Source organism: Gymnogyps californianus, chromosome 1 (genome assembly GCF_018139145.2).
Source record: "Gymnogyps californianus isolate 813 chromosome 1, ASM1813914v2, whole genome shotgun sequence".
NCBI lineage: Eukaryota > Metazoa > Chordata > Aves > Accipitriformes > Cathartidae > Gymnogyps > Gymnogyps californianus.
In genome coordinates this window covers 15,486,596-15,502,197 of record NC_059471.1, presented here as the reverse complement: position 1 = coordinate 15,502,197, position 15,602 = coordinate 15,486,596, and the positions used below count along the sequence as shown (strand labels likewise).

The 15,602-nt window shown below is 33.9% G+C and overlaps 1 protein-coding gene across 1 annotated transcript in view; it reads right to left on the bottom strand.

The window, feature by feature from the left end:
* Window positions 1–15,602, bottom strand: part of DYNC2H1 (dynein cytoplasmic 2 heavy chain 1) — a 191,520-nt gene that overhangs the window by 138,534 nt on the left and 37,384 nt on the right. Inside the window, exons 37-52 of the mRNA XM_050915780.1 lie at window positions 15,206–15,405; window positions 14,338–14,602; window positions 13,792–13,999; window positions 13,277–13,406; window positions 12,096–12,251; window positions 10,771–11,030; window positions 9,868–10,114; window positions 8,957–9,108; window positions 8,280–8,424; window positions 6,902–7,004; window positions 5,214–5,381; window positions 4,955–5,079; window positions 3,571–3,819; window positions 2,662–2,770; window positions 1,551–1,664; window positions 569–711 (exon numbers count right to left, since the gene is read on the bottom strand). Coding sequence (XP_050771737.1) covers window positions 569–711; window positions 1,551–1,664; window positions 2,662–2,770; window positions 3,571–3,819; window positions 4,955–5,079; window positions 5,214–5,381; window positions 6,902–7,004; window positions 8,280–8,424; window positions 8,957–9,108; window positions 9,868–10,114; window positions 10,771–11,030; window positions 12,096–12,251; window positions 13,277–13,406; window positions 13,792–13,999; window positions 14,338–14,602; window positions 15,206–15,405 — 2,774 coding nt within the window. The remainder of the gene's footprint in view (window positions 1–568; window positions 712–1,550; window positions 1,665–2,661; window positions 2,771–3,570; window positions 3,820–4,954; window positions 5,080–5,213; window positions 5,382–6,901; window positions 7,005–8,279; window positions 8,425–8,956; window positions 9,109–9,867; window positions 10,115–10,770; window positions 11,031–12,095; window positions 12,252–13,276; window positions 13,407–13,791; window positions 14,000–14,337; window positions 14,603–15,205; window positions 15,406–15,602) is intronic.

The following is a 15,602-nucleotide window of genomic DNA, read 5'->3' as shown; positions in this document are numbered from 1 at the left end:
TCTTAACATATAAATGTAAAAGATATCTTTCTCAAATTTACACTGTGAACATCCTGAAATAAGCAGATTTTTATCCCGAAAAGAACACACCAACTCCATTCCATCAAGCAAAACACTTAACAAAGATTCAAGAATAACATAAGGTTTACAGTGCAATCTTAGATCTATAGCAGCTCACATAGACATAACAAACCTATTTTTAAACTAGCTGCCAAGCATACTAGTAACAGCAGATATCATCAGCATAGTTGGCTTTAACATTTTGCTTGCAGTCTATTCGTATTTTGTTCTTAAATGCTGTGTTTGATCAGAGTCATAGTTAGCGTTTTGTTCAAGTCAGCCCACAGAGAGAACAAAACATAATGTTACTGGTAAGATAACAATGCTAATATTACTTAACTGTTCTGCACAATTTTCTGTCTTTGTAGGACTGCACAAATGGATTAAATAAGCACAGTGACAATTATTCCTTCACAACTTTAAATATTTTGATCTTATTCACCAAAGCTCAGTTATTTTTGGAGATACTAATTTAAACAAGTCACAGTTTTCTATTAATGCAATTTACCTTTTTCATACTGTTTTCTGACCAGGTTTCCATCCACAAAACCTGACATTTCTTGTACAGTGCTGGATTACTTTCACAGTTTATTGTGAAATTTAAATTGGTAGAATCCATGATCAAGACAATATGCAGATTTTGTTGGATCCCTAAGAAAATGCAACATATTAAATATTTAGTAGATAACAATCTGATTACATGATGGCAGATTTATTGCAAATACAACATAATTTACTGTCCTTCAAATACTTATCACAAGGTAATTTCTGAAAAAAGGTACTATTACACCACATCACACTAGGGCAGGAATGTTTATAAACAGAACTTAAACAAATAATTTAATATCATGGATTCTCATTATGTATATTACAGTGTATTTTTTAAATTTAGAAGAGCTAACAGTATTTAAGTAGATACCACTAGTTCTCATTCCAATCAATATAGACCAATAGAACCATTAGAGGTAGTACCAGGGCCCTTGAGTATGACTGCCAACATCTGTATTCTTTCAGTCACATTCTTCTATTTATTTGTAAACTATTTAATCTTCTTGTTGGTCCAAGGAAGAAACACAAATAATTAAGAAACCCATCTGTAAACTTGCTTATGATTACTCAGAATCTGAAGTGATTGTAGGTATAATTGACAAATAGAAGAAAACTCTGTTACTAGATATATAAGCTAAACAAACCAGAAAACAATGGGGACAAAAGCTTTCTTCCTTCTAATTACTTTCAACTGCAGATTTCATAACAGCTTTGTAGAACATTCATGGATACAAAATTTCAGACAGAAGAATTAATTTTAAGCTGATGGTTCTGTGCCCTCAAATATCATACGGTAATCATCATTCCTGCCTGCTTTTTAATAACTAACTGAAAGTTAAAAATGCACACAAAACAAGGACCACATTAGAAATTATTTGTCCATTATTATACCACTTTTCTAACTTTGTAATAAATTATAACTTATAATTCTGTTCACATACGGTACATGAAATAGTTGAAAATTGGTCCTGTAAATCCATCTTGTGAAGCTTGATCCTTCAGAGGAGATAGTAATGGTTCTAATTCTTCTATTTTATATAGCCCAGGAACTTCTCCTATTTCAAGAATGAATTTAAAATGTCAGATCAAATACACTATAATTCTTCAAATTCCTTTGAAGGATTCCCTTGAATCCTCTGTATAGAGAATTTGAATATGGCAGTATTCACCTCCATACTTTCATGAGTATGATCCCATGCACTTCATCATTCTTTTCTTGATATCATGACAACAACAAACCAAATTATAGTGATTCCATTTAACTTAAACAGCCTACTTTGTTTATATTACTGAAATATACTTCAAAAACTCATTCAAATCTACCCAAAGACAGTGATCCAGTACTGCATACAAAACAAATCAAACCAGACTTTGTCATACACCAGAAAACAGAAACATGAAAGAGAGTAGTTATCTAGGTCCTCAGAGGTTTAACACTGGATGATGAGAATCTGATACTGTAAGGAGACTTGGATTTGCACCTGGGAGATGGGAAAATCTGGTGCTCTTATCAATCAGCTCTTAAACTACCACAGTTCCAAAAAACATTTAGTAAGTTAGACTCAGTGCTTCAATGATCTCTGTGATCGAGGAACAAAGCTAGATAACAAAATAAAGTCATTGTTGTTATTTGTTATTATTATTTATCATCTCATTACTTTCAGAAAAGTGCACTTTAAGTAAAGGACTCAGTCTATACAATCTAGTAAAACATTGGGACACCTCTCAATTTTGAATTTTATTAGAAAAGGGAAGCTGTAGAGTAGAATACATTATCATTTTGTTGTTACACTATTATGAAGAACTCCTTTGAAATAAGTTGCTTAACTTGCAACTTTGAGGAATTGAAAGCACCCATACTGTAGGTTAAAGGATAGCTAAGTGAACTTCAAGCCAGTTTCTCATGTACAAGCACTCTAGCTAAAAAAGTGTAGAAAGCTAATTAACACTTCTGGTATGTACATAAAGTTAGAAAACATCATCTAATTCTGCCTTGTTGAGCTAACTCTGTGTGGTAAAAGTAGTACCATAATCTTTTTGGACTTGTCTCACCTGAAGACAGTAAACTGTTGATTATCTCAAGGAACATGGAATGAACAAACTGATAGTCTTCAAGCAGCAATACCACCTGCTGTGCTTCAATGCCCGCAAGTTCCATCACCTAGAAGCAGGGAAGATATTTAAATCTCAGTATATTGAATATATGTATTCTTCATAAGAGAATTATAATCTCTCCTTGATTATACATTACACACATATTTTCTCCACAGCATCTACACTATTATATATTTACAAAAGATTACTAGGTGATTCAGTTATATGACATAGCAAATATAAAGAACATTCTACCCAGATGTACAGCTTGGTAATGAAAAAATAATTAATTATAATTAGAACAGATTCTTTCATAGAGTATATTTATGCTGCAGATGTGACTCAATTACAGAGTTGTATCACTCATTTGTGTAGGCTTAGCTCTAGAATTTTCTTTAGCATTGCTGAAGGTACTGTGAAACTCCTGATTCAAGGTTTTCATTTGTTTTTAAATAATATGTACGCTTTCATCAATCACTAAAATTTTACTTGATTCAGCTACTATCCTATTAACTGGCAGACCATAGTAGAGACAGAAAATAAAAATAAATACAAATATGAAAACATATACATGTAAAAAACCTTTCCAATATTCACATAAACCTAGAATTTATGAAGTCCACAACACTCATAAAAATAGCTCTGGTATTCAAAAAAGTAGAGTTTCAGGTAATTACTATAAAGAACAGTATACACATCTAGATGCTGAGAACTTATAAAATCTACTTATTTCATTTAGACTTGACATTTTGCTTCTCTTAAATCTCTTCACATAACACTTTTGTGTCCTTCAAAATTCCCACATTCTTTTTTTTTTTTTAATACACACCTACAACACTACAAAATGGAAGACACTGAGTGACTTACATATTTAAGATCATTTTTGAACTGCTTCAGCTCATAGCCTCTGGAAATTTTGGGAGTAATCAGAACAGCTCCGTGCATATGACTAACTAAAGAGGTAACTGTTCGACGACCTACACCACTCCGTCCTGCCAAAAGAAGTGATCCTCCAGGAAAACTTAGCACTCTGTCCACTTTAGACATATAACTGAGGACTTCTTGGAACAGTAAAATGTCTATCTCTTTTTTGTCTCTCCCATAATGAATAATACCCTATTAAAAAAGGAAAAAAAAAGAAACGTGTTCACCAATAATAAATAAAAGCAGTAAGATATGAAAGCATCCAATATTTAAAAGTTTAGAAAAGAAGGGCTTGAAAGCTTAAGAGACCATGCTGATATTCATTACAAATAATTTATGTGACAGAATTTAGATACCTCGCATACCCTTTACCAGTAATGAAGAGATCATATTATCCCCAGCACCAGGATACCCTAGAAGTCTTCGATATATTGAAATAGAAATCTACCACTGAATTAATTAAAATTAAATAATGGACCAGAACAAAGTCTGAGCTGTGTCTCTGACTATAGATTAATACATACGTAACTTAGAAGAGTGTTTTAGGCAGCTAATTGCTGCATAATTGCAGATTATGGAATTTCCTAGTGAAACATACATAATAACAGATCCTAAGATTAAATTCTGGCCTTGTTATACTTAATAAAACCTCATCTTTGAAGCCCAATGTAATTGTGTAGTCAGAAAAAAAAACAAACTCTCTGATTACTGAGGCTATTGAACTTCATCATTTCCCATATAGTCTATTGGTCACAAGTTAGCAATTAAGGACAGGGAGTAGTTTCCCATCTACAAGAGCAGTCCATCAAACATTACTAATTAGGGGAGATGATCTCAAAGCTCTCATCCTGAAAATCAGTCAGCCTAGCAGAGTTAACATGTTTGCATTTCCTCATCAAGCTCATTTTTTGTACTTTACTGTTTAAAAATCTCCAAACAATCCATTCGTATTTCTTCAAATAAAAATTATGTTAGCAAATTACAAATTCAGAAAGTAAAGATTTAATAAAACACTTTGGTACTTAAACAATACACAAACATATATGCACATCAACGTTTCTCAAAATGTTGTTCATCAAACTGTTGTAAATCACCAGCAAATGCAACTGATGCCCTTTCATTAAAATAATCTTGCTACATGATACTTTCCACTGCCTGCCACATCGCATCACAAACCTTCCCTCACTTGACCAAATGCAAAAGATGATGCCTCGAACAAGCAGCAGACCCCACCCTAAACTTGGTGCTCGCATGTTACTTCCTGCAAAAAATGCCTAGAATAATTGCTGTGAATCTTTGCTGTGTATATTCTTTAATCTTGTCTCACTTTTTGAATAATATCTTTCAGGTCTGTTGAGTTTAGTCTGCCAAGTGGCCTCCCATGTGGTGGTAGTGCCTGTCCTGGTGTGATGAATGCCTCTTGACAAGCTCCCCAAGTTACATAGAAGACATCTGTGAAAACAAATGGAAACATTTGAAAGTTTAGGTGCGCAGCTCATATGCTATCTTACTTGATCAGACTGATTTGATTAGGCAGTTCCTAAACAAATATTTCAAGTTTGTGTAGTATGCCTCAAATGGTTTACCTGCCATATTGTCCAGAACATCTGAGCCCCAATCACCTTGAAACACTTTCATCAAAACATTATCAAATACATGAAGTTCTTTCATGCCAACAATTTTGTCACGGAACAGACGACGTGCTTCGTAAGCAACAATTTCCAGTACATAGTCTGCAGTTTGTATTGATGATCCTACAAAATTTAAGGAGAGATTTAACTTTATATATTTATAATAAATTTTACATTTCTCAAATTTTCCATTTCAAAATATGAGATTGAAAATGAGTAAGTGAAATTACATACCAGCAGGAGAGCATCAGTAAGGAAGAAATAAGAGAAAAAGTAAACATTATGAAGTGCTTTTTAATAGTATCTTTATGGATCATTACAAAATAAAATGAAACATTCTATTAAAACAAGTTCTCCAGTTTAGTGCCAGCTTTCTAATGAAAATGAACAAGGTGTTGCGCACAAAGTAAAAATTAAGACAAAATTCCAGACAATGAAAACAAGAAAATCCAGGAGACTGTTTTAAAGGGGAAGAGAAAGACTGATAACAAATACTAAAATAACAATAAATACCCAAAACAGTCTGTATTATAAAATGCCACTAGACAATACAAAGCTTCAATATTCTTCACAAAAGTAAGAAGGAAGGCGAGATGAGTAAATGACATGCCATATTGTTCATCACTGAAAGAGCATGTGCATACATCACCTTCATGATACAACAATGGAGTCCTTAAATGGGCTGAGATTACCCATTCATTGATTGTCAGTGTAGCTTTTCTGACCTCATTCAAGCTACATTTATACCATCTGATGATCCCAGAAAATAAATGGAAAGTGAGAACAACATTCCTATAACTTTTATACTCTTTAAGCAGCCCTCTTTATGTAATTCTTTAATCAATGTAAGAGCTAAAACACAATAAGAAGTAATTGCTCATGATCTAGTAATAATAGCAATTTCAGAGACAAAAACAAGATTAGAAAGAAGCCTATGCTGTCTATTTGCAAAAGCACACAAAATTGAATACCTTTACAAATTTCGCCATTTCCAAAGTTAAGGCAAGAAGAACTTTCAGACTAGACTGTAATTATCAAGCATTCCCAAATTGTGAGAATATTTAGGCTCTTATATAGATATTTGTAAACTTTTACACAGATGAGATAGTTTTCTAGATGTTTTTTATATGTTTAAGAGTGGTTATATTCTTTTGTTAAGTAGGTCATAGATTACGTGTATCAGTTGTAGTTCCACAGTCACCTCACCAGGTTTATACAACCAGGTATAAAAAGAGAAGCATGAGAGGCAAGTCTCTGGGAATCCAGAAGACAAGACAGATGCTGAAAAAAACCCCAACCCAAAACCCCCAAAAATCCAGAAAAAAAATGGTGGGGAGTAGGGGGTACACTTCAAGTTCCCATAGTAGAGAATGCAGTCCCAACCTACTAACTTCCCTTAATCTATAAATAGCTCCCACACATGTTTTAAAACATCATTGGACTTTTTTAAACTTGTTTACTATACGTTATGGAATGAACTGTTAGGCATTTTTTCCCTCTACTGAGTTACAGACAGTTCACAGTTTAGAAAGAGTACCATAGGTGAACAAGTTGCATGTGGAGTCAACAGTAAGACTGACATCAATAATAATTTAGGCCACTTTAGAACTGTTTTATCAATGAAAACCAAGTAAGTGACTTACCACCTGCTAAATCATATCTGAATAAACCAAGAACCCACTGAGTAAGAATACATGGTGTAAAAAGGTAATGACTGTGATCATCAACTGTAAATTTCGCTCGTACCTAAAAATGAAGTTAGGGAGGGGGAAAAAAGTGATGTTTTAAAATGTAAAGCACTTGGAAATGTATCTTTAAATTTTTCTAAAATACCAGATAAATTAGTTTTCTATTTGGTCTATATATTTAGATATTTTATTAATGCACTCTTTAGTTTTTTTGAAAAGTGCAGAGGTGAATTGTTTAAATATTGTTTTCTGACCACAAAAGATTTTCTCATAATTAGAATGTTTCTTCTGTACCATTTTTGATGCAAACAACTGCACATGTCGCCTAGGACTGTTAGTGCAGTATTATTAGACAAAACACACAATTTTTTTAAAGCAATACCAAATATAAAATGCAAAGGAAATATAAAAGTGTAATAAAAAACTACCTAAATAAGTAACACTTAGTCACTACAAAAGACTTCTTATAGAAATACTAACGCTTCCCCCAGAGAGGATATTTGAGTTTACAACTATATCTTTAATTCAAATAACTGCCTTCATCAGTCATTTGGTCCTAGTGTGACGAGATTTAAACTTAGATTTCTTAGAATACATTGATAATATCATATGAAACTCCTGTTAACTGGTGCATGCTAGCCAGTGACTATACCCACATTCCAGTCATAAAGATCGGTTTTATATCCTGGTTCTGTCTAGATGGGGACATGCATACATTCTGGGAACATACAGTAAGCACTTACATGCCCACAGTACCTACCCCAGTAAGGCTATGTACATGATTAAGAAAAGCACATACTTAAGTGTTTTGCTAGACAGAAGTCCGTGAAATTTAAGTGGGAGGATAAAATGAACTTGTGTGTCTAAACACCTATTTTTAACAGTGTAAAATTTTAATAGGTAGTCCTTGATGTGTGTAAAGGACTCCACCCTCATGTATCTCTTCTCTATTCATAACAGCATCCATAACATCTGAGCACATAACAGTCTTTGAAGTACACTGTCTCTTCATCCATTAAATAGGAAAACACTACTATCCACATTTTATAAATCAGGAACTGAAAGCACAGATGGGTTAAGATGCTTGCCAAAATCACATAATAAATCTGTGGGAAAGCAAGAGCACTTACCACTTACTCAGTTTGCCTCTAATACCTAGGATTCTCTGCAAATAAGTAGGTCTAAAATTGATATCAACATTATGCAAAAGATATAAACTTGGATTTTAATACTGATAAATCATTTTAGTCTCTTATTAATATCTAAAGCTAATTATTTAAAAAAAAAATCTGAATTCTCCATCTCCTCGAAAAAAGAAATTAGATTTCCATACCTGTTCATATACTTGAACCATAGATCCTGCTAGCTGATGTATTTTTGGTAAAGAACCCCAAACAGGGTGATTCTTTAGGTTTTTCTGTAGTACAGGCTCCAAGTAGGCACTATAAATAGTTTGCAGTTGGTCTCTTTCTGGATAGCTAGGAAAAAAAAAGTAATCATCAGGGACTACCATTGCTAATTTTTTTATTAAAAAAGATTCAAAGTTATATACACAATTACTGAGAAGTTTAAATGAATAGCATCTCCATCTAGCAGCTAAGTAAAATTATCATTTTATTGCAATAGGCCACCCTCAGAAATTTTCTAAATACATCTGTAAACGTGTTCAAACTTAAAAACAAACAAACAAACTTCTTTTCAATTTCTCTAATTTTGTAACCAAACAGCACCTTAATATAAAGCTGCAGAAAGCAGTTTACTGAAAGCAAAATCATCCAACAGGAAACATATTTCAAACACGTCACTATCAACAGGTAGCTATAGATTGCTCCTTAGCTGGTTGCTAGTGCCAAGAAGCACCGAACAGCACCAAATCTGAAGATCCCAAACTGTTAGAAAAGATGAAAGACTAGAACAGCCACATCTTCTTAAAGACTAAATTGAGCAAGGGCCCTATAAACAGAGGCTGAATCTGAGTTCTGAGAGTCAAACTAATTTCCACATACTTACTCAATTGCACAGAGACGAACAATAGAAGTAAATCTGGAGGTAAGTTTGTGTCTTCCTAATGTTCCTCCAGCAGACATTGAAGCCACAATTTGGATGTTTTCTAAACCAACCCATTCCAGATTTTCATCATAAAATCCTTGATATGTAAGAACCTTTAATAATTAAATAAATATTTCATTAAAAGAAAGCCAACAGAGTATCGTACAAAAAAAAAAAAAAAAAATTAGTGAAAAGTATACCATTATTACTGTTTTCTTAATTGCCAGAGGTATACTACTCCTCCCAGTTTGGTGTCAGCGTCAAACTTCCTGAGGGTACACTCTGCCCCGTTGTCCAGACCATTCGTGAAGATGTTAAACAGGTACTGGCTCCCAACTAGACTTTGTGCCACTGATCACCACCCTCTGGGCCTGGCTGTTCAGCCAGTTTTCAACCCACCCTCACTATCTGCTTATCCAGCCTGTACATAAAGAGCTTTTCTGTGAGGATCTTTTGGGAGACAGCATCAACGGCCTTAGTGAAGTCCAGGTAGACTATATCCACTGCTCTCCCCTTGTCTACCAAGTCCGTCATTTCATCATAGAAGTTTATCAAGTTGGTCAAGCGTGACTTGCCCTTGGTGAATCCATGCTGACTACTCCTGATGATTATCTTGTCATTCATATGCCTACTGCCTTATTACTCATTGAGGTGAGCACTATCTTTATTTGCTTATGCATATAAACCAAATAAAAATGGTATCTTATTTCTGGCTGACACCTACATATTCTATCAAAGTACAAACAAAACTAATGTCAATACAGATGCAGGATGTTAACTCTGACAATAATCAATGTAGGTATTTACTACATATACTAAACTATTTCCAGTATACTTAAATCTCTTTATAAATAACAGACAGAAGTGTTCACCTGCTGTAGAAAAGCCACGAGAGTGCTTGTTCCCCATTTATCAGGTTTGGGCAGATTGATATCCTTTAAGTACAAAACAAGCCGTTCACAGTCCTTTGGTCTGTATACTCGCCCAGTGTTTGCACTGATTACAATGCATGTTTGACTTAATTTTTGTAGAAGATGTTGAGAAGTAGTTTGTGCACTGCAATGAATGGTAGCAATTTGAGTGGATCGGAGTTGAGAAAATGCATAATGAAGCAGCATCCTAAAAAAGCAAATGTGTACATACATATAAGCATAAGTAATACATAAATGCATTAAAATACTGTATATCCAAAGATATTGTATAGTTTATGAATGAAAATGCGTGTACTACATACTGTATTAATGTAATAGGTGCTGCATGAGGTTTGTTGAATTAAACATTCTTGCCTTTAAAACTATTATTTTCCATTCAAGAAATTCAATAGAAGTGTAGTATACAGCTACAAAAAACAAATACCTACCCTAAATATCTTGTATATAGTGATCCAACCCACCTAAACAAGGAACCTAAGATAGGCAACAGGATGAGCTAAATTCAGTTGCCTGCACACAGGCATCTAGTGCCTCTTGAGATGAGATCGGATACCTCGTGCCTTTCAGCTGTTGCTCCATGACAGCATAGGTTGTCCAAAGATCCTGTTTCATATCTAAAAGCCTCATTCAGATGTCTTAGATGCATAGTGGCAGCCTGAACTTTACCTGTAGATCTTCATAAGAATTTACCTATTTGCCACTACAGAAGGTTTGTTTCATTAGTAACCTAAACAAGTGATATTCTAGCAGAAAGTCATATGATAAAGCCATTATTACAAAATATTACAAACATTGCCAAACAGCTAGAAGTATATTTTGCTTAAAATAGGAAATACTTTTTACCCCTTTCCACATCCTTCAGGACCCACAAGAAGAAATGGCTGCTTATTGTTGAAGTCTAGCCAAGGTCTAAAGTAATCTAAACCTCTCTGCATGTCAGGGGTTTGGATGACGGGAAGTGTTTGGAGATTACTGAAGTTCTCAGCTGTTAGATTTTCAGTTTTTTTCAGCTGATACAGCATTAGCTGTCCAGTGTCAGTGTCATAATATGTGTCCAGGGGCTTCCTCGGATCTGGTAGAGATTCTTGTGCCCAACTGAAGATCTTTAAAACAAAAAAAAAGTTAAAGCTTCTGTTAAATCCATACTCCTAATGACAAGATCTACAATTTCAAGCTAATCTAAAGAATGTTCAAAGAATAATTCTGGAAAATCAAACGTTTAATTCTTCGATTTGATAGTTTTAAGGCTGCCTTTGAAAATTCAGTCATGTTATGCATATGCTTTATGATTAAGTCCTTCACTAAACAGTAACATATTACTCTTCCACGTATTACTTTTTCATAATACAAAGAACACAAAATAAACTGTATTTAGCAAAGCTTTATATAAACTTTTTTTCATATTAGGCAACATACTTAATAATAATCATAAGAACAAGATAACTCCTTCACATGCATCAATAGCTAATTCCAGAAGCTGAGTCTAAACCTTTACCATCTGCCCTTTACCATCTATATATGTTATAGCTCCAGGCTGTCTTTTAGAAGGAACTAGTTCCTTCTCTCCAACACAAAACCCGAGTGTGATTGTGGAGATAACTATCTCCAGGGACAGCCTTCTGTAGACACTATGGACCAGTATACCCACATAGTTTTCTAGTACTACTCCCTAGTTCTTGTGCCCTCAAGTATCTACACAAGGACAGAACCACACCCCAGTGCATACAATACATAACCTCAAAATAATGCTGTAAGAACACCTCCCTGGTGAGGTGCAACAAAGCCCTCACATTATTATTTCAAGCATTCTGAACAGAAAAAAAACCACAAAATAAGTCTGTATTACATAAATACAATACATATACACACACACACAGTCTGCTATAGTGGGTCCTTGCATAAAACAGTATGGACAGAGGCCATTCTGTATCTCTTGCTGCAGCACCAAAGGATTGCTATCTGGGCTGGATGCACTTAGCAGCGTATCAGTGACATATGAAACATTCCTTTACTTCCCAGCTATTTCCCCACAGACAACACAGATTGCAAACAAATTAGAGCACAGATATTCTATTATTGTAAATTTGCAATGTTAGAAGACAGAAAATCACTATTCCTACTACATATACTGAGAAATTTTTCATAAACTTGCTGAAAAAGATTATTACCTCTTTTGCAAATTCTTGTCGTGATTTCATGTTGAGATTGCCACCAAGACCACGTAACAAGTTAATAATAAACTGTCCACGATCAGTACACCCATGAAGATGAGACAGTCCATTCATCACAGTTCCAACTAAACTTGTTTCTACCACAGAGTCATTCTGTAAATTGCAAGTTGTAGTAGATTTAAACATATTCCTAAAAATAAATGTGACGTATTGCTAGCAGACTATTACTTACTGCTCTTTGACATTTCCACAAATGATGAAAGATCTCAACACTGCTGTTGTTCTAGAAAATTCAGTTGATACGAAATTATTTTTAAGCAGTGGGGATATCTCCTAAATAATGTTTTGTGCAGCATAAACCACTTGTTCAATGCAAATGCAAGTCCTTCAGAAGAAGAGGAGGCAGGAATGCATCTAGAATCCTTAAGAAAATCTAGCATATGCAGAACAATTATCTTTATGTACGTCCGAGAATCACAGAATCCAGATAATGTACAAGGTTTTGGACTATCCTTTTTTAATATTGCAATTACATATTACCTTTCACCTATTAAAACATCCTTCAGTTAAGGTTTTGAGTAGAATCCTCAAGAGCTAAAGTTATATACTTAAATCCAGGACAGATTAGTGGGAGCTGTTAAAATTTAGTATTCTGAACAATCAGAATACTTTTTTAGATATGCCTCTATCAATCATTTCAGGTATCTAGCATTACATTTCTCCCCAACCTATTACAAGCTTCAGTCTACACTGTGCAACTTCTCAAATTTTAGGTATTTTTTTGTTATAGACAATAACTTAAATCTAGAAAAACAATTTCTTCACTTTTCCATTTTTTAGTTTAGACATTAGGATCTTTCAGATCTTTGAAAACATATAGAAAAATGTCCGGTATGGAATATTAAAGACAGATGTTAAGTTTCACAGAAATACATGCATTTCATTAGTTAAAATTGTATTAAAGGTTTCAAAACTTTAAGTACAGCAATCACTTTTTGGAAACTGATTGGAATAGTTCCAGTATCAATCTTATTAAGAAAACAGCCAGCAAAAAAGCACTGAGATTTTTTTTTACTTAAAATTTAAAAATTAATATGAATTATCTCTTCAGTGTTAAAGTAGAAAAACAGATCATCCTTAACAGAAGTTGAAATTTGATTAAGTATTCAGTTACTAACCTTCTTCACAACCCAGTTTAAAGCCTTTTCAAAATAGTCCCCAATCCAATTTTCAAGGTTGTATCTGCATTCTTCAGGCTGACTTCTTAGCCAAGACTTTATCAGAGAATTAAGATCTGTATCTTCATCACTAAGTCAAACCAAAACAAAACAAGATTCAGACAAATACAAGGCATCCACATCTTCACATAGACAGGTTCAAAGGAACAACAAAATTCCAGGAAAAGTTCAGGGAAATACTTTAACAAGAATTTCTAACCAATATTGGGGCTCTCTAAGGGTCACACACAAACAAAGAATCCACAATGTCTCTTTCAAAAAGTCTGAGATATGTTAGCCAAAAGATTATAACATGACAGTGCAGAAGGGACATGCAACCTAAAGCAAACTTCCGCAGTGATTTGCTTCATAAGTGTAAGCAAGTAATTAAATTGCTCCATCCACTTTAGACTATCTTTCAAGAAAAGTAAGTCTATTTGCTTACTTTAAAAGTGTGTAATACTCCTGTGATTTACCTCAGAAAGATCATTCCCATTCGAGATATTGTAGCAGGAGACGCACAGCTAAGGTCATGAGTTTCAAATATAAAGTTGACATTTGAGCCAAATTGAATTCTTTCTCCACTGGGCATAGTCAACAATCTGTTGTCATCCAAAACAGAATTCAAAGATTCAATCCATTCAGGATCAATATCACCATCACAAATTATCCATGAAGTAACATCTATTTCCAGACACAAAAACAGAATATCAAACGGAAGAAAAACACTTAAAGGATATCATCCCTTGCTATTTTAACACTATTTAATACTCTTCCTTCATTATAACTTAAATATAAGCTCTATGAAGATAGGCCTTACGTGCTTTACCTTCTGCCATCTTTTTTTGCTTTCTTATCACAGAATTTGGAAAGTATATATCAGTGTTCTTGACTATGATTGTCATCAAAAGTTTTCTTACCTTATGCTATCCACAAATAATAACCTAATATAAAAATGTAACTGAAAATAAACAATTTCAGTAATTTAAGCATAATGATGTATAACTCCCTCATAAACATACCTCGAGGTTCTCGTACCACTTGTCGAGCACTATTTGTAAGCACACCATCAGACCATTCTCTGGTATCCATGTCAATATGGCCTAGCAACTGATGTCGAGGCATAGCTTTGGGATTCATAGTATACAGTTTCACTACTTTGCCAGTTTTACCAAGTGCTGCCTTTAACATTCGCCAAATTGTTGATTTACCTCCACCACTTGGACCAACAATAACTACACCCATTCTTTGACGTAGTTGTTCATATAATTCCAAAGCCTTCTTGATCTAGATAATAAAAGAGATAACAGCTATGTGAAGTCGTAAAGCTAAATCAATCATGTTCTTTTTTAATGTTTTTCCAATTTACTTTGCATACACTTTGTTTTTATAATTTTATTTTTTGAAACAATAGATATTTGCAGATGTAATTAAAATTATGATACTAAAGAATATCAAGAAACTTATTTTGCATGTTAGAAGCATTTCACTAAATTAGTAATATAAAAATACCAGCCCTCTTTGAGCATACTTTTACTGAGAAATTAATAAACATTTAGCCAAAAAACTTCATCCAGCCCTACAATAAATAAATATCTTTCACTGTCCAAAACATTCATTGGCGTTTGTACCTGGCTTGAACGAAACTGTCATATGTACACATCTTAATTTTCCTTGCACTGTTTTTCTTTCAATTATACAACTAATCTACCATGCTTCAAACACACACATATCTACTTTTTTATATACACATAATTAGATTTTAACTATCAGTTATTCTCACTTTTTTTATAAAAGATTTCTGTCAAAAGTAAACAGAAATGAGTCGAATGTAACATTAATCAGTTCTAATTCAGAATAACTCATTTTGTTGCTGTAGTTGATGTTTACCTGGGTGCTTATAATTTCCAAGTTTGCTTCTTCAAAGACTTGTTGTAAAGCTGTAGTTAACTCAGCATACTCCACATCTTTAAAGTCAATGCCAGGAAATACATCTTTAACCAGCGCATCAAAACGTGCACAGTCTGCAAATGTAAGCTTTGACATGGTATTAAGCCGCAGAGCTTGAACCACCATGTGACTTTCATTAACTGGAAATAAAAGCAAAGAAGCCAGATCAGTTTAAGTTGTTTGTTGTTTTTTTTTTTACTTGGAATACATCAGCACTGGAGCCCATACTGCTAAGACGCTGAAGGTGGAATCACAGCGCAGACTACATTCCAGTTAATGTACCACTCTACTTGGAAGTTAGATGAGTGCCTTACTGTTAATATCATATATGCTCACA